The 24,952-nt window shown below is 37.2% G+C and overlaps 2 protein-coding genes across 3 annotated transcripts; both read left to right on the top strand.

The window, feature by feature from the left end:
- The first annotated feature begins 457 nt into the window (after nucleotides 1-457).
- On the top strand, nucleotides 458-13,837 carry LOC131427501 (uncharacterized). The gene is made up of 4 exons (XM_058590744.1): nucleotides 458-612; nucleotides 840-1,048; nucleotides 1,105-1,300; nucleotides 12,327-13,837. The coding sequence occupies exons 1-4, from the start codon at nucleotides 570-572 to the stop codon at nucleotides 12,608-12,610; spliced, it is 732 nt and encodes a 243-aa protein (XP_058446727.1). The 5' UTR covers nucleotides 458-569; the 3' UTR covers nucleotides 12,611-13,837.
- A 9,421-nt stretch (nucleotides 13,838-23,258) lies between these two features.
- On the top strand, nucleotides 23,259-24,319 carry LOC131431104 (uncharacterized). Of its 2 annotated transcripts, XM_058596604.1 has the most exons (4): nucleotides 23,259-23,406; nucleotides 23,461-23,745; nucleotides 23,848-24,012; nucleotides 24,106-24,319. In XM_058596604.1, the coding sequence occupies exons 1-3, from the start codon at nucleotides 23,382-23,384 to the stop codon at nucleotides 23,994-23,996; spliced, it is 459 nt and encodes a 152-aa protein (XP_058452587.1). In that variant the 5' UTR covers nucleotides 23,259-23,381; the 3' UTR covers nucleotides 23,997-24,012; nucleotides 24,106-24,319. The 2 variants fall into 2 exon arrangements, with proteins under 2 accessions (XP_058452587.1, XP_058452586.1); XM_058596603.1 differs by lacking the exon at nucleotides 24,106-24,319 and having other exon boundaries at nucleotides 23,848-24,093.
- Nucleotides 24,320-24,952: the final 633 nt, after the last annotated feature.

The raw sequence follows: 24,952 nt of genomic DNA, 5'->3' as shown, positions 1-24,952 counted from the left end.
GAACGTAAACAAAGTTGCCAAGCGTGACAAACTACTACAGCTACGATCAATGAAATTAGGTTTTTTACCGTCACTGCTAACCTCAATCGGATGAACACATTTTGACAGTTCAGCAGTACTGTTTGTAAACAGAAATTTCTTTTGTTTGTTTATTGACAAATTTGATCAGACCATTTACGGTCCATATCGCCTAAATAAAGTTTTAAAACATTTGTTCACGATTGAATACGGTTCGTTTTTGATATTTATTAAATAAAAGTGACTAGTTGCAAAGTGTAAAGATGATTGTTTTAGATGTGCTCTTCGATTTTTGTTTAAGCTTGTTTGTAAACAGTACCGCTGAACTGTCAAGGATGAATACTTGTTCATTTGTGTCGTCACGATAAAAAACCTAATAGTTTTGGTTTTCTTTCTCTACCGTTGGCAGCTCCGGCAGGGAATTCATTTTCAAATGAAACGATCGGTTCATTCAATCAACAGAGTCTGGTGGTGGACGGGTCGAGTCAAGTGCGTCTGGAGTGATTGTGTACGGTTTTTAGGATTATTAAGCAGGTTGCAGTGCCTTAGCCATGTCCTCGACTATCGAGAAGAACGAATACCCGAAGGCTTCCAGTAAGTATGGGCTTCGCAGGGACAATACGGGCTGGCAAGTAGGTGGGAATTCGATTGAAAATTGACACCCTCCTACATTTCTGCCGTGATGTCGTTTTGGGTGAATCAAAAGTACACACCTAGTGATACAGTGAGGGGTGAAAGTTTTGAAATGCCCTCTCTTTCGCATAATGATGAAAGTCATTAGTGCGTTTCAACTAATCGTGCTGTTTCTTTTACTTTTATAGATGCATTAGTGCTGGGAGCCATTCTGTCCTATGTGGCGTCTATCTTCCTAATGATGAGCTTCTGTTCGCCTTACTGGATCGAGTCGTACGACGAATCGTTTAGCAGCTTTAAGAACATGGGATTGTGGGAGTATTGTTTTAAAGATTTTAGCTATCCGTACTATCAGTTCCCGAAGTTGTTCAACGGATGCCATCATATCTTTAGTCAGGTAAGCAACAAATGTATTGACTACGGGTAGAACTGAGCAATTCGTGTTTTTTTTAGGAATATTACGTTATTCGAGAATACCTGCTGCCAGGCTGGTTGATGATAGTGCAGACCTTTGTTACACTGTCATTCATTTTCACGTTCGGTTCGCTGGTAATTATGGCCTGTGAGATGGTTAGATGGCCTCTGAAGCTGGTACTGCGCTACGAGTGGCTGTTGACCACCATTTCGTTCGTCGGAATTGCATCTTCGTGTAAGTAAAATCTTCAATGCAGTAAATTAGAACTGACCAGGCAAGGGTGCTTGCCAAAATAAACTTCCAATAGGAATTTTAGACAAGCCTGATGATTGAGTTTGAGAATCATGGTGTAAAATTCATGTTATCTTTAAATTGTTCTTATGTGAAATTTTTCTAATATGAAAAAATGAAATGAAGGGTTGGACATTTAATTCTCAGATGATCATTCAACGCCGAATTGAGGACTAACTGAAAATTTTTCGATAAAAAAAATAACAGTTTCTGAAGCGTCTACTAATGTAAAATGTTTGTATTACCTTGAACAGTTAGTCTAAAGCAGTGATGATCAAACAATAACCATAAGCTAACAGAAAGTTTGTTAAAATCGTAGAAAAAAAATTGTAGTTGAATGCATCACCCAACGGCCGCAAATAGACTCAATGACCGCACAAATCATGTCATATCGTTTTACCCCAATTTATCACTGAACTGAGCCTTAAGATTCAAAGCAGGATTTCAGCACATCAGAAAAAAGGTTGAAATGTGACTGAGATTAGAAAAAAACTGTTATGTTATTTTTTAAAATCGACAGCACCTTGACATCTGTATTACCATTTTTCAATTAATTGTCAGCCGCTTCAGCGGTTAATTGTTTCGTAATGTCGCTAAAATTCATTTGAAGAAACGGAACAAACGTAATGTTAATGATGAGTCTAAGACGAAACGTAAAATCAAGTGAAATTGGTTATGTGCGCCTAGCATAAATTAGGGGGTAAAAACTCTTTACCTCTCAAACTTACCACAATCTGTACGGCTAGTAAACCGAAACTTGTTTCGTTCGGGACGTCAGTTTTGATATTACACTTAGGTGTAATATCAAAGAAGTGTTTTGCAAATAGCATTAACTTTACGTCTGCCTAGCGGTTTATGTTGAACCGTCAGGTCGGAGGTAGCAGTTTAACATAAACTGCTATGCACTGATGAGTCTAAGACGAAAAGTAAAATCAAGGCAAATAAAAAACTGCCTTAAAGTGCGAAATGTACGTGTGTACCTGTTTTGGGGAAAAATGATGAGAACGAATCAAAAACAATTGTCAAATGATTCATTTTTACGGAACATGAAGCATAGTACTTCTCACTGTGCGAGAAAAATATCATTCTACTTCACTGATCGCGAGTAATCATGAGGGTTGTTCGATTATTCTGACTTTAGAATATTCGAAGTAATTTTCATCTAAAGATAATTTTTGAGCTGTGAGAAGTTCACCGGGACAGCTACAGGTACAGAAATAAGAGGAACAAGTACAGTAAGAGTAATAATGAAGATACAGGAACAAGTGCAGAAAGTACAAATCCAAATACAGAAATTAGAGAAACAAGTACAGGAAGTACTGGTACAATTGCAGAGAGTGCAGAAAAAGGTACAGAATGTGCAGATGGTACAGATATACGTACAGAAGTTACAGGACCAAATACCCCCCCTCCCCCCTGTTAATGACACTTGCTACATTCCTTTCCCTATAAAAATATCCCTTTGAAGAGCAAGAAGTGCATGTGCTAAGTTCGATAGCAATCCGTTCAGTAGTTCCGGAATTATGCCATTAAAAAAATTACACCCCTCTATTTAAAGGCCCTTGCTACATCCACCCCCATATAATCAAATCTAATATAAACAAAATGTTTCTATGGTCTTAAAAAAGTATCGATTCTCGTCTAATTAGACAAATTTTTTCATATATATATATATATATATATATATATATATATATATATATATATGTATATATATATATATATATATATATATATATATATATATATATATATATATATATATATATATATATATATATATATATATATATATATATATATATATATATATATATATATATATATATATATATATATATATATATATATATATATATATATATATATATATATATATATATATATATATATATATATATATATATATATATATATATATATATATATATATATATATATATATATCTAATAATAATAATAGTGAAAAAAGTGTGTGTTGCTAATGTATGAGTGGATCGATCTTAAAATGATTTTTTTTGTTCGAAAGGTGACGTTAATGCGAGGTTTTAGGCTATAGTACATAAAGAAAATCCTCCGGAAAAGTAGAGAAAAACTAAAAAATTGGTGCATTTAGAATTGGAAATTTTCCACTCAACGCATGCTAGATCTCCAATGATTGTTTGGCGTGTATCGAGTTATGCAATGTTGCTGCCCGCTGGAGAGCCAAATATGAATACTAGATTATTATGTCGTTTTCGCTTGAGAACACTGAAACTGACCCAGGGTAGTTTCTTCAAACAAACACTTTTCACGAAACTGTGTTGTTTTCGCGCTTAGCAACGGCGGTTTGAGCAAACCTGATATAACAACCAGGTTCGAAACTGACTCGATTTTCAGTTCAACAACGTTAAAACTAGGTTCGAAACTAGCTTCAAACAAACGGTTTGACAGCAGTTAGGGTGGAAACTGGGTTAGGTTTGGTATCAAGCGAAAACGACATTAATAAAACCGTTTGGCGCCAAACGAGCTGATTTGTGTAAAAATTTCACTGAGCCTACTTGATTCACGTGTTTCTTTATTTCGAATCACATGTTCAACTTAGTAAGGGCTCCAAATGAACAGCGTTTCCATTTTCCGATATAAAAATTTGGATTCAATGCCGTGAAATCAAATTATAAAACGACTATAAGAAAAGATAGTGATTAACGTTTTTTTATGATTCGTTGTTTTACTAAAACTCCAGAAATGTGAATCTTATTTTCTTGATAGATATAATTATTGCTGTCACAATGCACTGAGACAACAGGATTGAGGTGTGCTGCCACTTCAAATTAAGACTCAAACAAAAAAAACAGTTCGGCTCTCTACTTTTTGGAACAATTCCATTCGAATTAGAAGGAAGTTTTCTCGGCTTAAATTTTTTCATAAGCATTTCCCATGCTATACCTTTGAAGAATTTATTGGACGAGATTTTGTGTAAATTTTTCTCGAAACGACCTCCAAATTTCGTCAATTGACCCAAACTTCGAAATTTCAAATTATTTGCATTTTAGTAGCTATGAACAGTTTCGTTCGATATACTCCCGTTTGCCTCCTGTTTTTAAATTACATCGATTGAACCGAGATTTGAGAACTCATCGACATGTTTTACTATTCGAATGATTCACTCTCTTGCTCATAAACCATCAAACTGATTTTAGTTGTATTTTGCTTAAATTATTGGGGACTTTTAAGAGCAGGAAAAAACAGCTTTAAAGTGCGAAGTGTACGTGTGTACCTGAATTGGGGAAAAATGTTTAGATCGAATTAAAAACAATTGTCAGATGATTCATTTTTACAGAACACTCAACCATTCTACTTCACTAATCTCGAGCAATCATGAGGGTCGTTCGATTACTCTAATTTAAATGTATTCGGAATAATTTCCATCAAAATATAATTTTTGAGTTGTGAGAAATTCACAGGGACAGCTACAGGTACAAAAATAAAAGGAACAAGTACAGAAGCTAAGTTCAGAAAAAAATAAAGAATGTACAAGTGCAGAAAGTACAAAACCAAGTACAGAAATAAGTGGAAACAAGTATAGGAAGTACTGGCACAAATGAGTGCAGAAACAGGTACAGAATGGGCAGATGGTACAGATATAAATACAGAAGTTACAGGAACAAATTCTGAAACAAGCACAGAAAGTACAGGAACAAACACATAAATTACAGAAATAAGCACACAAACTACAAAATAAAGTGCAGAAAATAGAGGAACAAGTACAGTTCAAAAGTTGATCGCAAATGTTAATGAGGCAACAATTTTGAATGGCAAATTAACATAAGAAAAAGTTTTCATTCCAAGTCATTTTCTCATCCGTTTTACTTTTCTGTTACCGTCAATAATAATAATGATAAGTAGTTTTGGTTTTCTATATCTAATCTAATATTATTGCGCCACGAAGTGTGCAGGGGTCCGCTAGTAGATCATATGAATCATTACATGATTGAAGTTTTTTTCCCTTATCATCGACAATTTTTGTCTGCTCCTTTATAGACATCATTTCTTGTGATCCTACTATGGAATCCATAGTTGAGGACCTTGTCTTTATTTAGGAAGATTTCAGTTCTAGGCTGGTTCTTTCAAGTTGCTGTCAAACGCTTACAAAAATCGTTGAACGAGACATGGGGTGTTGTCCCAATTTCCAACGGATTGTTCTGAAACTTTGACTTTGACTTCTCGCTCAAACGCGAAATTGGGATTTCCTCCGACTGATTCGTTGAATCAGAAAAATCATGATGCTGAAATTTGTTACTTAGATTTGGGCAAGTAAAATTGTACCAAGGTTTTTCACTAAAATGCCCGACTTTTTCCGGTTTTTCCTAGCAAAACTAAATCCCTGATTTTTTCGCGATTTTCCCGGTCACTTGCCACCATGAAAATGTCCAAAGAGTTCGCGTTGAAAAATATGTGACACAGTTAAAGGATGAATTGTGGTAAAATGGTTTAACATGATTCATGTGATTATTTAATTTATTTGTAATTTTTTTTTCTAAGTAATATCAATCGATTTCAATCAACCGAAATAAGTCTCCTATAGAAATGTGAAAGAGAGTTTTGTTTTACCTTCTGCTGTCTTCGACATTTGACAGCTTTAGGACAACACATTTTTTAACTACTTGAAGATATGCAAATCCATATTGTTTGAATAAAAATAAATTAGTTAAATGAACTATCGCAAAAACCAACAACTGGGATATCGTAATTTTATGATCAAAAGGTGTTTGTTTAAAATTTGGTGAGCATAGTTTAAATCGAAGTTTCATTTTTTTTGCACAATTATCTACAAACAGATGAGAAATATTTAGCCAATTTTCCCCTGCTCGAATGAAGAGTCATTGAATTTGTGAAAGAGTATTACTGGCAATAAAGTGCAAAGATATGCAATGCTGCAATGACGATCACAAGCCAGCATACCTTTCTTCCGATAACCTAGCAGAATTGGATGCTTCTGCCACAGAAGTAGCAATAAATATCTAAAAGATAAACCTTCCCACTCCCTCCAAAGATGCGTCAGGGTTAGAGGTCAACAAGGAAAGACAAAGTTTTCAAACTTTCTTTAGGATTATTTTGCCAGGTTTTAATCCCGAACGAAAGTTTGTTCCATTCCACTTGGAGCTCTCAAACATAATAGAAGCAAACTTTCAGGAACAGTGCGACAGTTTCGATTACCAAGAAAGTATTTCGCTATTGCACTGAGATGTGATTGCGGGGGTTGAACATCCAGAACTAATGCCTATAGTACAAATCTAAACGAGTGAAGTCGGATATGAATCAAGTGTCTGGTTGTTGCAACGCTATTTTGTGTTACGAAATAAGATTAATTCAAAGAATAAAAATGAACTATTTATATTTGATCGTTATTTTTCTACCTTCTTGTATGTGTGTAGATTTCTTCCAACAATTCGGATACTTAAAAATGTTTTGATGATCAACGTATTCACAATGAAACCTCTTTTGGAAGCTGTTGACTGCAAACTGGTTCGTCTAGTATTTGCGTTATGAAAAACTTGGCCAACTTCTGAGATTAAGGAATATTTAGAAAGTTTATTGAGTTTCGTACAATTTACATATGGCCTCGTTCGAAAATTGTAATGTTTTAATCTCGTTTGATAATGTTAACCTTCAGCAATTAAAGGGTGATTTTGTTTGCTGATTTCTTTTTGGCAACACTGTTTTTGACAGCTCACGCGTGAATCGTGCTTTCTGTCATTCATCAATCTAGTTCAGTTTGGTTTATAATTTAATTATAAATGGCGCTGGCAAAGTTGGAGGAAGGTACACATTTTTATCGAAAAACTGTGTTCGCGTCGTTGCTCATTTCTGGTTGAATAGATACATCAATAAGCGAAATAGCCGGGTCTGGAGTAAAGCCCAGCCAGCATTGCAAGCGCTACCAATTCAATCCAAAAAAAAACTCACTGTTTGATGTGGATTATGGACCGGTGGCATTACTCGTGAAATACTGACCGAAATGTGCCAAAATTGGACCTTGCGTATGGGCCAACATTCCATTTCGATTCCAAAAAAAATTTCATCAATTTCACAATATTTTTGTGTTTTTTTTTTTTGAAAATCAAATCCTATACCTCTTAAAAAATCACCCTTCACCACCCTACAATAAAAGTGACAGTTTCAATTTGAAAAGACACGCATTTCCGTACCACCAGCAAGAGCAATAAGATGGAATCAATATCGTATGCCCTATTGGAATTTATGCCTCATAAATCTGGATCTAAGGCAGTCGATACAATCTTCTGTTTACGACCAGGACTGACTAAGAAGATAAGAACAATACAGTTTTTCCCGGTATCCTGAATGGTGTGTTGTTGCGCAAGCGCCCAAGGATCCCAATTCCTTATTATGTGGATTTTCGGTCAGAGGAAAGTGTACCCATGTAAATTGTTGGTCACCTACGACACCTCAACTAGCCACATGTCAATATTGCCAGAATTACGTTCCCTATGGTAAGTTTGGCTAAAAACTGGACAAGAAGACAGTTACATCCAAGGACAATGAAAGTACTACTATTACTCCGTTACCAAATGAGTTACCTTTGCTTACTGCCGGCGGTAAACGGGCACTTGAAACGGAGCGAAAGAAACTTCAAAAGACTGGGTATGGTTATTCAATCGACGATGAATCCAGTGTATCTCATTCGAGTATGACAACAAAAGTCAATTGAATTCATTAGAATATACTGACAGCGAAATGTCAGAAATTTCATTTTCATCAAAAAAAAAACATTCGAAACACAAACAATTGGAAAACAGTAGAGACGAATATGAAATATAACTTCCTACAACGAAAACCAAAGCTCCAAAAGCAGCAACTATTATTCTTGTTTCGATTATAGCAGTCATTCTCCTCTTCAGGCCAGAACAACTTTCTGACCCTATGTGCGGGGTTGGGAATCGAACGCAGGTGGGCTGCATAAAAGACATCATCTAACCCGTCGTGCGACACCCGTTCCCAGCAGCAGCTATATAATGGACGAAGACGCGTCCTGTGAACCAATGATATTAACTATATTATCATGAGATTTGTTCGACTCTGATACTGAGGGTAACAACAAGATACAGGGATAAATGAGGAAACCGTAGCAAGTGAATATAATTTTAGTTACTTCCCTGGCGAACGCCCTCAAGGTTAAAACCGGAGTGAACCAAACGAGAAAAAATGATGATTGGAGAAGTTAAGAGAACTTGATCTTCTAGAAATTGAATTTAGCACAAGAGGAAGGGTACATGATTTTGGTTGCTTTGATTGGAATGACAGATTCTCTCGGTTTACGGTTTCTTTCAATTATTACGGAAATATCATCTATTTTTCGAAAATTTCTGCTGTTCAGATGATAGTTTAAATTTCTATTCTCTGTATACAGTTAGAGAGAAGGATTGCTAGAAGTACTGTAACATTCTATAGATAAAGATTGAAATAAGGAGATTCTGTCATTTGCACTTAGGTCGAAATGAAAATTCTATACAGATTTGTTATTCTAATTCGGAAGGAATTGATGAAAAGTGCAAAGCACTGAAAGAGGACAAGCTTTTATGTTTACAGAAACAACCTTAGAATGATAAAAAAATACACGGCGTGAGACTCTTGAACGGAAACATTGATTGAAGCATACAAACGCATTGTCAGCTCGCAGACGGATAATAAAGATCAAAATCATTGAACGTTCTTTGGAATACTGTTCGACGAACACACCAAAAGTGACGAAACACCGTTTTCAATTGATCTCTTGTCATGTAACAATAATGCTCCTGGGTCAGGAAGGTGTACTCCAATACCGGATAAATTTTCAGATATTAACCTAATTGAATTTGTGTGGGGAATAATAGAAATCTTATGGGAAAACCAGCGTACGGTTTCAGGCAATTGGAACGAGAACGAGGGGAAGGAATCAGTACTACCGTCTCTCATGTCACTCGATGGCGTTGAAGCTTCCACCTTGCTCGAAATTTGCATTTTATTTCGCAATCATTTTAGGTGTGTTTCCACCGAAGTAATCCTAGCTAGTCAAAATTATCTTTGGCTGCCGATAATGTCTCTGTTCGTTCTACAATTGGTTTGTCATCATATAATCACGGCTGCTACTTTGAGCACAGCATGTCCTAAGTTGAAACATTCTTCAAAAGTTGGCTGGGATTCCATCCATAGTAAGAGAAAATTACTCTAACAGTCTGTTGGATCCACTACCAAATACATTTAATTGTACTTTACATTCAGGATTTTTTCCTGAAATATGGAGGAAATCCGATTTCATCGCTGCGTTCGACAAAATCAATCAACAAATAACAGTTTTCAAGTTGAGTTAGTTGGGATTCAGCGGTTCATACTTGAATTGGCCGCGAAATGAAAAATTATGAAAATAATAGACTGTACTACTACAACCTTTCGCTGTTACCTCTGGAGTTCCTCAAGGAAGTCATCTTGGACCGTTCATATTTTTGCTTTATTTGAACGATTTAAATTTTTCGATCAAGTGCAAGGGCATTGCTGATGGCTTCCAACTATTCCATATTATCAAATCCACATCTGATTCAGAGTTCTTACCGGAAACATTGGATAAATTGACAAATTGGTGTTATATCAACAGAATGGTTTTAGAATGCCTCTAAAAGTTCCTCCATTTCTTTCAGTCGCAAAACTATCTTCAGTCAAATTAGACTATAATATTTCTCATACTATTCTCGAACGCAGATCATCGGTAAAAGATCTGGGTGTCCTCCTAAATTTTAAATTGTATTTTAAGCAGGATATTGAATTTACTATCTCCAAAGCCTTAAAGCAATTAGGACTCATATTACTCGTTACTAAAGACTTCGAATATAGACACTGCTTGAAAACACTTTATTGCGCATTAGTACGTTCTGCGCTTGAATAACTACTAACAAAACGATATCCAACGCATTAAAGCAATCCAAAGCAAATTTGTCCGTTTTGCACTTCGTCGGCTTTTATGAAGAAACATGATAGATGCAAATAAATTGGACTCGATTTATTATTTGTCCGCCAGAATTATTAGGAAACTGTTCCTCAGATTGCTGTCTAATTAGTTTTGGTTAGTTGTAGTCTAATTATTATTATTAATATTGAATTAAATATAAGGAGAATGTGTCAGTTGGATGATTGTAATCGGTTGATGCAAAAGATGAGGAGGTTTTATGCCTGTTGGAGAGCAAGTTGGACAGAAACTAACTTCAGTGGGCTTTTCCCTGCTCCTAAATAAACAATTGAAAAATAAACAAGAAAATAGAGCAATCAGGTGCCATTTGTCCAAAACTCTGGTTGAAAGAAAGAGAGAGTTAAGCCGAAAACAAGTTATTACTATCAAAAATGGTGGCGAAGCATACTAAAAAGAATTTGTTCTCATGCTGCGGCTCTCCGTCCGTAAGGTTGGGATTGTTTTTGTATCCATTCGATGCATTCAATGGGATCACACGACCGTTAATTTGAGCCTAAGTCTGTGAAAATCTGTTTTGTCATTTCTAAGAAAAACAAGTGAGTTCCGTTTTAGAGTTTTTGAATAACTATTTTTGGTACTTCCGGAACCGGGAGCTGAAGGTATAGCCGAAGTTGGTTTATGTTGCCAGCAACTTAAGTCAAATTCAGAAAAAAATCCTTTTTTGAATCGTAGCTCTAAACAATAGTTTGAAAATTTTAAAAACACCATACCTAGTAGTTCCGGAACCGGGAATCGTATTCGGATGAAATTCAATAGCATCCTTGCGTATCATAAAATCTTTCATTTTAGGTTAAGTTTGTGAAAATTGGTTTTACCATCTCTCTGTATTAAGACTAACGTCAATTAAATCACTGTAATCAAAATATCATGAACATTTTGGTAGGTATTTCTAAAAGATTGATATGGTTGAGTTTTAGTTTTGATTCTTTATAAATAGTTAGGGAGAAAACGATTGCTAGGAGTACCGTAATAATCAATAGAGAAAGAGTGAAAGAAAGAAAATCTGTCATTTTCACTTAGGCCGTAATGAAAAATCTATACAGATTGGTTCTCCTAACTCGGAAGGAAAGAATGAAAAGTACATAGTGCTGAAAGGGGCCAAGGTTCCATGTTTACAGAAGCAACCATAGAACCATACAAAAATTTGTGGTGCTAGACTTTTTGAAGCTAACGAACGCAGTTACTCGCGTTGGTTCATAGACGGATTATAAAGAGAAAAATCATTGAGCACTCTTTGGAATAGTGAACTAATCAAAGCGCTTAATATAACATTTCGAAGAAACACCGTTTTCAACCGGTGGAATTTTCAATTGCTCTCTTGTCATGCAACAAGAAAGCCCCTGGGTCTGGAAGATGCACTCCAATTCCGAAGAAATTTTCAGATATCTGCCTGAGTGAAATTCTGTGGGGGTTTCATTAACTGTGATATACAGAAATTTTGTTGGTAACGCCATCTATGCAGCAGTCCCGGGATTTATTGATCCACGAGGTATGTCACTAAAGTAAATCCTTATACCAATCTTGAAAAAATGGGGTTATATATGTTACTATCGGAGAATTGCCATTCTTTCTTCTATTCCGAAGCCTTTAGAAGTGATAGTTTATGACAAACTGTTTAGTCAGATCAAAACTGGAATTACTTATTTGCAACATTAATTTTTGGCGGGAGTTCCACTGCTACTACTTTACTTGAATTCGTGGAGATTTCAGCAAAGCATTTTATCGTATTACCATTCCCATGATTATGTCCAAATTACAAAAAAAATCAGAAACCTCACCAGGTTCTTTTCAAATAGTTGGAATCTTATCTAACAAATCGTCAACAAATTGTAAAATTCAAGGGTAAAATATTGAGCCCGATTCACGTCATTTCCCTAAGGTTCTCATTCAGGCCCTGCTTTATTCACCTTATTTGTTAACGTCATTTCCTTTGTACTTACAAAAAACACTTTTTTCTTCCCATTCCAGCATTTTTCATGTTCCTGGCGGTGGCCATATTCGGCGGGAATGCCTACCGGCGCGATTGGTTGATGTACCCGAAGTTTAACGTGCTGTCGTGGTCCTACGCCCTGGCCGTGGTGAGCTTCATGATACTGGGACTAGCAGCACTGTTGCTGTACAAGGAAGCCAAAAAATCGTACGAACTACGTCGCGAGGCTAAGAACCTGGTAATGCAGATGCAAATGCAGGAACCCGGCTACCATCCATCGCACCACACCAGCCGGAGCCTACACAGCGGGGGATACATCTAAGTAGGCGGCGAACGAACGATCAAACGTCTAATTTTATTACAAATGTGTCTCGCTTTAGACAGTTCAATCAATGTGCTTCGAGAAACGCACACTCACACCATATTTTAGGATCCAGCAAGAAAACGTCTGCCAATTCGCGTTGTACGACACTCACGTTCTCTTCCATTGTCGATTTTTTCTCGTTTCTAATTATTTGGGAGAGAAAAACACATAACCTCAACGAACTAAACACTATCAACAAATTGGTCTCGAAGGACATAAAACATCGCACTAAATGTGGCCTTACAGAAGAAGAATCAAACGAGCAGAAATCAGAAACAAAAACAAAAACAAATACCTGTCTATATTTCTATCGCAGCCAGACATCGTCGGAACCATCGTTTTTTTTACCAATTCCATGTCCCCCGTCCGACGATGATTGGAGAAAACATGATAAGATGTGAATCCTTATTACATTGATTATCCGTACAAATATCAAGTTAGACAGTTTCGATAGTTGGTTACGTTGCATTGTTAGTGTTTGTTCTGTGTTCGCAATATATGTTTAGCTATAGTAAAAGGGACATTCGCTTGGTGTAACGTATTGATTCTGTTCACTCTGGCACTCATACCGTCCACAATGTTGTTTTACTCGGGTCACCCATCATCCGTTCCGACGATCTTCTTATTGGCAGCTTTCCAGATCAGAACAGCATAGCACAATTATATCAGATATCGATTTGGCTCAAGCGGCACGTTCATGGCAGTGACTTGATGTGTCGTTTGACATTCGTTATATTTCAGTATAGCTTCAAAGGGACTCTCATCAGCAACGAGTTCCTCAGATTTGAAGAAACCTAACCAATGAATATAATAATGCAATGCCATTCTGGTCCGGTTGTGCCACGACAAAACGGGAAAACATTTGTTTTAATTTAAAAATCTTTGAACGAACAGCGGTTATGTTATAGTTGTAACTTCTATTGTAATGGAACAAAATATGTTAGCTAACGACGAATCTCGTACTATCGCCGTCCATTCGATTAAGTTTAATTAATACATACAGAATAGTGACATCCGGACAAAATGTACGCTTAATTTGCATTTTGTGGATTTTGTTAGGAACACCTTTTGATGGTATTTTATAAACCGTATACAAACAGTAGTCTCTAGTTTTTAATGCAATTTTACGAATCGCTACATAATATTCATCTTACTAATTACTGGAAACAAATGTTGTAGTAAGCACGCCTGTTGCTCTTCATTCATCCGAAAGCAAAGTTTAGGAGTCAAATTTGAAATTTCTCTTATCCGGATAAATTCCCCTCATATTTTACCAAATAAATATTTAGTGCTCCGAAACCGGTATTATTATAAAACTTAAAAAAGAATACAATCAGTGCAAAACAGCATAAAAAAGATTTAAAGTAAAAAACGGATACATGGTCAAAGTTTTCATCTGGTTTTAGCACTGAAACTTTTACAGGCGTAGAATTGAAAACTAGTACACCGAAACCTCCGTTTATGAACTAAACGTTTATTGATATTTCCTGAAAACCCCTGCAATTTGGGTATTTTCGAAACGTGTTTGATCAGTATATTTCAGAAAACGGTGTTTGAGGTGGTTCTGAATTTGAAAATGACGACTTCCGGTTTATTTATAATCCTTGAGCATCAATAAAATATGTGTATTTTCGGAAAGGATTTGATGAGTAGATGCCGGAAAACGATGTTTGAGGTGGTTTCGAATGCCAAGATGGTTTATAGGTATTCCTATTATAAGAGTTTTCAAAAAATATCTATAAACCGGAAGTCGCCATAATGGATTTCGGAACAACCTTAAACATAATTTTCCGGTTCTTAATAATCAAATACGTTTTAAGAGGATGATTTCCTTGGGTTTTTGGAAGGAAGCCAAATATTCGCCAATTCGTCCGATGCCCTGATGCTCCCTTCCATTACGTCCCGTGTTAAATGTTTTATATTAATACTAGCTGAATTACCCAACGTTGCTCGGAAATGTTTCGTGAAGGCAAGGCCGCAAAAAAAAAAAATTCTGGAAATTCTATGCTAGGATCATTAAAACACCATATATGCTCGTAACGTACTCGAATTAACGTTCCTCGTCACATACGATCTACAATACTGAAAATCTTTTTTGCAGCAAGGAAAAACTAAATTTCAACGATAAATTGCGTTTTTACAGAATATGCGTACTCCGTGCTTCTCTTATGCGAACCATGCATGCACACTTCGGTGAAAATATCTGCATCTACCTCAGAGAATTTTGGTCTGACTCTAGCAATTTGGTGTAATCCAGTGCTAGAGGTGAAAGAAAATAAACACGCGCTCTGATGATGTGTGCGCACTTAATGTAACAGTGGTGTATATGTGTGAAATAGAAGAGCTCTCGTTGATATTGCCCCCTCGTTTGTCGACCAATAAGATTTTACAATAAACACCCCTTTTCAGAAGCACGTGCTACAAACTCTACTCTTTTGTTCAAATTGAATTGCAAACAGTACCTGTGCCAAGTTTGGTGATAATTTACTGAATTGTTATGGAATGATTCCGATATATACAAACAATTGGACAAATAGCTCTTGAATAGAGACACTTCACATTAAACCATCTTTTTTACAGGCATCCACTCCCACAAACACCCTTAAGACCATTTTTGAGTTTCATAAAAAGTATGCATGGTCTTCAAAAAGTATCGTTTCTCGTCAAATTAGATAAATTTTGTCATGACTTCTCTGTTAAGGACACTTGCTACACATTCTCCCCTCTAAAAGTATCCTTATGACCATCTATGAAGAGCAAGAAGTATCTATGCCATGTTTGATAGCATTCCGTTCAATAGTTCCGAAGTTATGTCGTTACAAACATTACACCCCCCTTTTTAGGGGCACTTACTATACCCATCTCCCCTACGAATACCCTTATAATCATATCTAAGTTGTGCAAAAAGTATCTATAGTATTCAAGAAGTATCGATTTTCATCAATTTAGATAAATTTTTTCATGACCCCCTTTGTTAAGGACAATTGCTACGCTTCCTCCCCTTTTATGATCGTCTTGGAAGAGCAAGAAGTATCTGTGCCAAATTTGATAGCAATCCGTTTAGTGGTCTCGAAGTTATGTCATTACAAACAATACACCCCCCCCCCCCCCCCTTCTTAAAAGCACTTACTGCATCCATCCCCCCATATAATCATATCTAAGGTATGCAAAATGTTTCTATGGCCTTCAAAAAGTATCGATTCTCGTCAGATAAGATAAGATAAAATGAAAATCTCTGAACAGCAAAAAGTACCTGTGCCAAGCTTGATAGCAATCCGTTCAGTAGTTTCGGAATTATGTAGTTACAAATATTACACCCCCCTTTTCGAAAAGGCACTTGCTACATCCACCTCCCATATAATATCTATGTGTGTGTGCATGTGTCAAATAATCTTCCTAGGTTTTCTCGGTGATAGCTGAACCGATTTTGACCAACTTAGATTCAAATGGAAGGTCTTACGGTCTCATGCGGAATTCCTGAATTTCATCCGGATCCAACTTTTGGTTCCGGAGTTATAGGGTAAAATATGTTAAATATTGTACACTGTCACACACAAACACGGCGAAACACAAGCCGTAAAAAAATTTCTAAGCTGGACTTAAAACCGATATTCCCAATCTTAGGGTCAAATGAAAGTTATTATGGTCCTAACAAAAATTACTGCATACTCGAATACAACAAAAATTTAAATCGTCGTTTAGAGTTCGATTTCAAAATAGTATAAAATCTCCAAATTTAAATAAAAACTAGTAGAGTTTGTACGTCATGTGAGCAGGTGGCCGTACGAAATGACATCGATTATACCAATTCTAGGGTTCCGATGCTGGAAGTATCCATTTCTATTAGGGTTTTGCCCAGGATATAAATGCCGTTGTGTAGCTCAAACCTTCAGCTACAACTACCAACTTGTGGTTTGGAAAAATATGTGATAGTTCTATTTTTCACGTTTTGCCTTCGGCTCATTAGTGCGTCAGCAGTTTGCTAAGCTGCTAATGCCACCTAACGGTTCAACATAAACCATTAAAATAAATGCATTAGTTTCTGTGAAAAGTCCCGATGAACTTTTAGGGGATTGAAAAAAACAGCCATTACTCCTAGATTTTTACCTAATTTTTCTATACATGTAAAGAAAAGACACTGTGTGTAACATTTTCTTATATTAATTAAATAGAAGGTATTGCCAATGTAGTGTTTGCACAAATCACTTAACTCAGATTATTACACGCGGTTATAAAATAGTAGTGTTACTCTCACGGTAGCTCTCGACACACTGTCGTTAGGGAATCAAGGTTTGGTTTATTTCTCTATGACTGTCTTGCTCACTCCTACAACTCGGGTATCCTGCAGAGGTTCTGGCCCCCAGATCCGGTACGGCTTCAGATGACTCGCTGCCGTCGATGTTATCTTCGGTCCTTCTCCGCTAATTTTCTCTACATCGTATCGGTCGTTAGGTTTAGAATCGGTTATTTTGTACGGTCCGAGGAACTCGGCTGCGTACTTCCTCCCTGGGCCATACTGGGTTCGCTTGATCACAACTACATCGCCGATTTGATAGGTAGGTGCCTGTCGTGCTCGTAGATTGTAGTATCGCTGTTGATCAGACTGTGCCTTCTCAATAGCTCCTCTGGCTCTTGCTCTGATATCGCTCCGCTGCTCATCGAACTGTGACAAACGAATTTCCTCCAACAACTCACACAATCGTATATCTGACTCATGACGCATCTGTACGCCGAACATAGCCTCGAACGGAGATACAGTCGTGCTTTGATGAACGCTCGCATTTATCCATCGCTGTATATTTCCGACATGTTTGTACCACTTTGTAGAATCACTCACACTAAGTTTCGTAAGCATCGCTATGATCACGTGGTTTACTCGTTCTACTTGACCGTTGCCTCTTGGTACACCGGTAGTGATTTCTACGTGCTCAATGTTCTGATCTCCACAGTAATCCCGAAAATCGTTAGATGTAAACGCAGCTCCTGATAAACTCACGATTCGTCGTGGATTTCCAAAAAACTCACTTTGATTTCTCAGCCTCTGGATTACTTCGTTAGCGTTGGTAGTTTTAGTTGGATATATCCAGGTGTATTTTGTAAAAGCATCGACAACAACGAACAGATACTTGTACAATTTTTCAGTGGCATCCATGGGTCCTAAATGGTCCACGTGATACGTGTCAAAAGGCACGTCACTTTTCGGAATCGGGGCTAAAAATCCATCTACCTTTCCTCGTTTCCGACTTGCCAAAATGCATTTGACACAACATTCAACGTATTTTTTCGTTTTCTCTGTCAGGTTCGAAATATAATAGTCACGTTTAATCACCTCTTTGAGTTATTAATATTTAGGTATGTTTCAAGAATCTGTTATGAATTTCATGTAGAAAATTATCTGTCCGATTGAGTCCCACTTTTTTGTCTGGTTTAGGCCCGCACAGACAATCCATTTTCGAGACATAATAACAATTTTGTTTCCCATGTTGTCAGAAAAACTCAATAATCACTGGATTCAGCCTGAAATTAGCTTCCAAATGCTTAACCAGACCGTCATTGCAATGCACATGAATCAAATATTCCCAACAAATTAGAGAATTGAAAGAAAAATTCAGTTAAAAACTTAACCTTTTAACGCCGGATGACTTAGCGTGATCCAGCTAACTGGCGTCTGTCTGTCACATGAAAGCGCGTTAAGGTCCGTGTCCGTGCTAACCCCGGTCTCCCCTACTGTATCACATCGCTAATTATCGCCATGATTACTTCCGTTCGTTTCACTTAATTTTTATGCTCTGTTACCTGTTGAGGTAATATTGTTTTCACTATCCTCTCCATTCTTTTATTTGTGTTCGTTCAGTCCTTTCTGTTCTTTCAGTTCCTTCCATTTTAATGATTCTTTTTATTCATTTCTATTCTGATTGGAATCATAAGTGATTTATTGTTTGTTGTACAAGAGTAGAAAGGGTTTTATACCAAAAGAAATTCAAATAATTTTTTAGAGTATCAGAGACTGGAGTGCTTCATTCGCGACATGTTTGCTGAACATGTTAATTTTGTGCGAAGCGGCTATTTCTAAAAATTCAATGCAATGCTAGATAATTTCATTCACAAACGAGACCATACATTTAGTTCGATTCATTTATTTGGTTTTGGAGCAGGGAAACCCCAAAGGGGTTAAGCTATTGTTAATTTCTAATCTCGTTCTCGAGCATGAAACCTCCTCATCCTTTGTATCAACAAATTATAAACATTTATGTCGTTTTCGCTTGATGCCAAACCTAACCTCGTTTCCACCATAACTGCAGTCAAACCCTTTGTCAGTTTCAATATACTGATAATATTAGACTACAACAACAGAATATTATTCTCAACATTTGCTACTTAGCCATTGTAGACTAGCTGGCGCACCTTCCTCATTAAATTCCTTACAGACTTCTTGGCGACAAGTTTTGACACTTTTTTCCAATCTTTTTTGAACTGTTGAATGGTTTCGGCTGCCGAGACATGTTTTCTAAGATGTGCCTTTGTTAACCCTCAGGGTACGGACTGGGTTACCGTAACCCGAGCGAAATTTGAAAGAAGCGCCATACGAAGAGAAGTCGGCGAGGGGGGTCCGGACCAGGGGGGGGGAAAAACTTATAGGTACACACTATTAGAGGTCCAAGCGGCAGAGTCAGTCTCCGCTTTGTGTCCGAGCTAGACACATATAAACATTGTGCTCGGGTGTGGTACACCCAGTCCGTATCAAACGTTACAAAATCCAAAATTTTCAAAAAAATTAAGTTTTAATTTTCGTCTGTTTGCCGCTGAGGAATAAAAAGGTAAGTAAGAATACGTACTCTTTACTTAATTTTGTAGATTCTAACCTCAAAATAACGCGTTGTACATGGTGTAAGCGAAGTATTGTAGTAGATCTCAATCACTTGAACGTACGTCTTATATCGAAATCTTTGCTGCTCGTAGTGAATTATAACTCATTAAATTTTGTTTATTGTAATTTTTTGTTAAAGAACACGCATTAAAAACATGGCAACGCGTCGAATCACTCGAAGCGTTGCTGCTTTGGAGGAGTTGTACAAGGAAAACGAGGAGGACAGCGTTACAGAGAATGACAGTGACACCGACGACGCCGTAGGTGCGGAAGAGGAAAGTTCTCACGATTCTGAAACTTATGTCCAAGTTCCTTTGACCGAAAAACGTATTATAAGTGCCTTAGATGTCATAAGGCGATGTGTAAAGAGCACGTAGCGAAACTGTGCTGCGAGTGCGGCAATATTATGTAACATGACTTGTGTAACTTTTCAATAATAAATATTCGCCTTTAACAATTATGTTTGGTATGTATTTATTTGATACTACTCAACAATATCTGAGAAACAATTTTTTTACGCTCAAAGTAATTAATTTTAACCTTTATCATCATAAATCAACGAAACAACGTTTTTTCGCTAACTCGAAAAAACGCGTATTTTCTTTTTTCAAAAAAAATATAGTTTTTGGAATAAATCAAAAAACCGTTATGGACATTTGTAAGAACTACTTTTCACCTTTCAAATGCGAGTTATACAATGTTAATATTTTTTTTTCAAAAAGTTACAGCATTTTGAAAAAAAAAAAACGTTTTTTACAAAAAAAAATTCAAGACCCGTTCACATTTTTCATTATAATTTTTTTTCAATCAGTTGAATGATTAATCTGATAACTCTATTATATTTTTGAGACAATTTCACACAAAATAAAAAAAAATTATTCAAATTGACAAAGTACAGCTCGATATACATCCAATCAAAGTCGCCGGGTTAGGCTAACCCTGTCCGTACTGAACGTAACTTTTTTATAGTCCGTACCCTGAGGGTTAATACCCAAAATTCCTCAATTAGTCGAAGTTGTGGGCAATTTGGTGGATTCATGTCTTTTGGGACGAAAGTGACATTTTTTATAGTATGCCATTCTACCGTTGATTTCGAGTAGTGGCAAGAAGCAAGATCTTGCCAGAAGACAACAGGATCCTTGTGGCTTCGAATCATGGGTAGAAGTCGTTTTTGTAAACATTCCTTGATGTATATTTCGCTGTTCATTGAAGCAGTGGTGATGAAGGGTTTCGAAATCTTACCGCAGCTACAAATTACTTGCCAGACCATAGCTTTCTTACCAAATTTTTGGATGTCTCGGACTGGGTTAAAACTTGCCCTTCTCACACCGTATAATATTGTGGTCCCGGCAAAGATTTGTAATCGAGTTTCACGTAGGTTTCGTCGCCCATGATTATGCAGTTCAAGTGTGAGTGTGTGTGTGTGTGTGTGTGTGTGTGTGTGTGTGTATGTGTCAAATAATCTCACTAGGTTTTCTCGGAGATGGCTAAACCGATTTTGACAAACTTGGATTCAAATGAAAGGTCTCGTGGTCCCATACGGAATTCCTGAATTTCATCCGGATCCGGCTTCCGGTTCCGGAATTATAGGGTAAAGTGTGTTCAATATTGTACACCGTCACTTAAACCGGCGAAACAAAAAACGTAAAAAATGTTCTAGACTGGTCTCAAAACCACACAAATCGAAAGTCATTATCAGTAGACAACTAAACAAACCGATTCCGGCTATCCTGGTTCCCGGTATCCGGTTCCGGAAGTACCGGAAATAGTAGTCATATATACCAAAATAGATCTCACTCACTTTTCTCAGCGATGGTTTGACCGATTTTGACAAACTTGGATTCAAATGAAAGGTCTCGTGGTCCCATACGGAATTCCTGAATTTCATCCGGATCCGGTTTCCGGTTCCGGAATTATAGGGTAAAGTGTGTTCAATATTGTATACCGTCACTTAAAATATTTTCGGATACAACAAACATTTAAATCGTAATTTAGAGTGCGTACTAGAAGAGTTTGTGTGTCATGTTAGTTGGTGGTCGGTTCTTTGGTTTGTGGAAATGTGTATGACTCACGCAATCAAAGCATTGTTTTATTCTGTATGTTATACTAGTTAATGCACAAACAATCTCTTGGTTTGTTTCAAAAATCGAAGAGATAAATTTTGAATGGAATACCACAATATTATATGTACATGAGAAAGGCATCATTACACCACTAGGTGGATTAAAACAGGTTTTTCACTTACTCCTTCCATTTTTTGCTATCTTTCTCAGTGACAGTCCGCGTTCTGTGCACCATTTGTACACAATTTTCTGACGTTGTTCTGCTGAAAGTCCACGCATTTCGAAACAAACTAATGAAAACGAATGAACAACTGCACAAGTGGTTAGAGAAGAGTGTAAACAACAGGACGCAGCCATAAAAATTGACAGATTCCGAACCATTGTGAAATGGCAGCGGTTTTTGGTTGCGTCCATACTTTCTTTATTGAACAATGTTCGAACCTGTTCAGAATTGGCAGAGCAGAAGGTATTCAAAGCCTGATCACTGTTTATAGTGTTTTATTTGCGTATTTTGAATTTGCAAGCTTAAATAGAAAACGACGTAGTCTCACGTCAAAAAGATTGTTTTCTACATGTCTGAGATTGATGTACCTCCTAAACTGAATCCAGATTATTGTCAATTTGTTCAATAGTTTATCTCTTATCATGTGAATCGACTATTAAAATGTGGTTTCGGGAAAACGGACCAGAAAACTTAGGCGCCTAAAAAAGGCTGGGTGCGAGTAAATTTAAACGTAATTTATCTATCGATTAAAGTAATAGAATAAAAACATTTCTAATCCTTTTCATAGAACGCTCCTCATAAGATTAGATCGTATGTATGGAGGGTTTTTCATCGGATATGTTTTCATGAAACAATAAACAAATGCTTTAAAAATGCAACTAAAACTCACCTGGTTTTCCATATTGAATACACAGCTGAAAAACAGCGTTAATTGCATCGGTGCTTAAATTGGCATCCATCACCACCAGCGGTGTGTCACGAATCATTCCGGAGTGGGAGCGAATCTGAGTGTTGAAAATTATGCAGGAGATTAATTTACCAAAATTGAATAACCGACTCAGAACAAGAATGCGACGAAAAAAGGAAATAACTTGACATCAAACCCAATGCTCTCTTCCTCTTCCCTCTTCCATTTGATTAAAAATTAAATGAAACCGACCGTGTAGAAATCAAATAAATTTGATTGTTAGCAAGCGGAGTTCCGGAGAGACTGGGGAACTTACCCATTCGGCCGAGATGGCACCGTGAACGGCCATATCCCCAACCACCAGCTTACAGTCTCCTTCGCTGTCCAGGACGACGAAACAGTTCGCGGTTTGGTGGTCGTCCGTGGTGACAATCGATGCGGCACAATGACTCGGCAACAGTCGTTTCACGTATAGGCCGTTCTGTGTTTAACGGATGGAAAGATATGACTGTTTTTTATTTTGTTTGCTATTCACATAAAATGACGCCATACTTCATCGTTCCCAACTGCTGATATTAGATTGACAGATCCAAATATTTTCCAGACGGATTCCGCAATGTTCCGACCGACGCCACCACAGGAGTTATTAATCCTTCCATTGTAGGTTGCTCCGTCCAACTGAAATTGCAGGGAAAAAATCACAGAATTCATTAATGCAATTATTGCTGTTGTGGAAAAATTCCGCTGAGGCAATCAAAGCAAACGTTGCTTTTTTTTTCGTAAGAAGTTTTTATTTGAAACTTCAACGCTGTAAAGAATTGTCGAAAAAGCAAAAATCTGAAGAATCATTATTAGCTGAATTACCGTCAAATTAACTTTCTGTAATCATGAGCCAAAATTCTAAGCACCCAGGTGAGTCGTTGGATATCGATCGAAATAAAATAATCAAATTGAAATTTAAACCAGCCACGAGACAATCGAACGAAGGTAGCAAACCAGCTGCTGTCATGCCCACCGGATCACCGTACTACAGCCCGGAGCAATACTTTCAGCAGCAGTTTCCGAGCGGCCAACAGCCACAGCAACATCCGGCTTATTCCATCAACCCCGGGTTTCCGCCGAACATGCAAATGATAAACCATCAGTCACCTGCCATGTCAGTTTCGTCGCCGGGACAAATGACTGCCGTTCCGCAGTCGCCACAGCCCGGGGCGTATCCATCTTTCGGGGCGGCCGGGCAGTACTTTGTCGGTGGGTTGTTTTTTATTTATTTCTCTTTATTTTATTTTATGTCGCATCGGAATGCAATAGGCTTGCTAATAAATGGCGTTCCATTTTGTCTGATTTACATAGACGCCGCCTGTACGGTTCCGGTTGGTCAGCAACAGCCGCAGCCCCTTAACCAATTTCCTGTTGGCCGGGCGAATCAACCCGGCGGTTGTACCAATCCCAACTGCACCCACTGCGGCAAGTCGACCGGTTTCCCAAGTCAACGGAGGTAGCTTTGCATTTGATCCGGTTGGTTTCCACATCAGGAAAAACATAGTTTCCTGTTCGAAATTCAAATTATTTCAATAAAACCGTTTATTTATGTTCTGCCTTTTGTTGTAGTTGAGTGCATATTCCACACTAGGAACTGACACACGGGGTCAACGATCCGGAAAGTTGACTGTTTGTTTGGTTTTTAATCTAATTTGAAATTTAAACAAGGGTTGTTGTGATTTATCTTTAAAAGACACGGAAGTCAGTGCTAATTCAGCTGCAACGACAACTAAGCGAGTTAAACAGAAAAAGCTTTTCCCACAATGTTCATAATTGCACCGAATTTCAATATATTTCTATCCTATTCGATACATCAGAAATTTTGTTTTTTTTTCTAGAAAACCATGGCCCTTATTACCGTTCTCACTCCACTTTCACATTCACTTCACCTACATGTCACTTCACTTGATTTTCCCTATTACCAGCATCACGCATAGTGAAGTGATCACTGTGGTGGAGAAAACTAATTTTTTCAACGAAATGTTGGTGGCGTGATGTTCATAATGACATCAAGTTCATCCAAATAATAACTTTTGTCACAGAAGCGACTTCCGTAATAAGGACCTAAATTCACTTCATACGATTTTCACCGTGAAGTGATACCGATAATAAGGGTCACAATCACTTCCATTTCTTATAAAATTTACTTTCCATATTTCGAGTTACATCCGGCTATTTAAAAAAAAAAAACAAAATAAGTTCTCACAAATTGAGTTCCATTGAATTCTCGAATGACTACGATTTTCCGTTCAGTTCAGGTAGGATAGGTAGGCCAAATAAAGCCATCAATCCGGAAAATATTAGTTCAGTACCTTATTACCGTTCTCACTTCCACTTTCACATTCTCTTCACTTACATGTAACTTCACTTGATTTTCCCTATTACCAGCATCGCGCATAGTGAAGTGATCACTGTA

Source organism: Malaya genurostris, chromosome 2 (genome assembly GCF_030247185.1).
Source record: "Malaya genurostris strain Urasoe2022 chromosome 2, Malgen_1.1, whole genome shotgun sequence".
Lineage (NCBI taxonomy): Eukaryota > Metazoa > Arthropoda > Insecta > Diptera > Culicidae > Malaya > Malaya genurostris.
The sequence above is the reverse complement of the archived record's forward strand: the minus strand, read 5'-3'. Positions and strand labels throughout refer to the sequence as shown.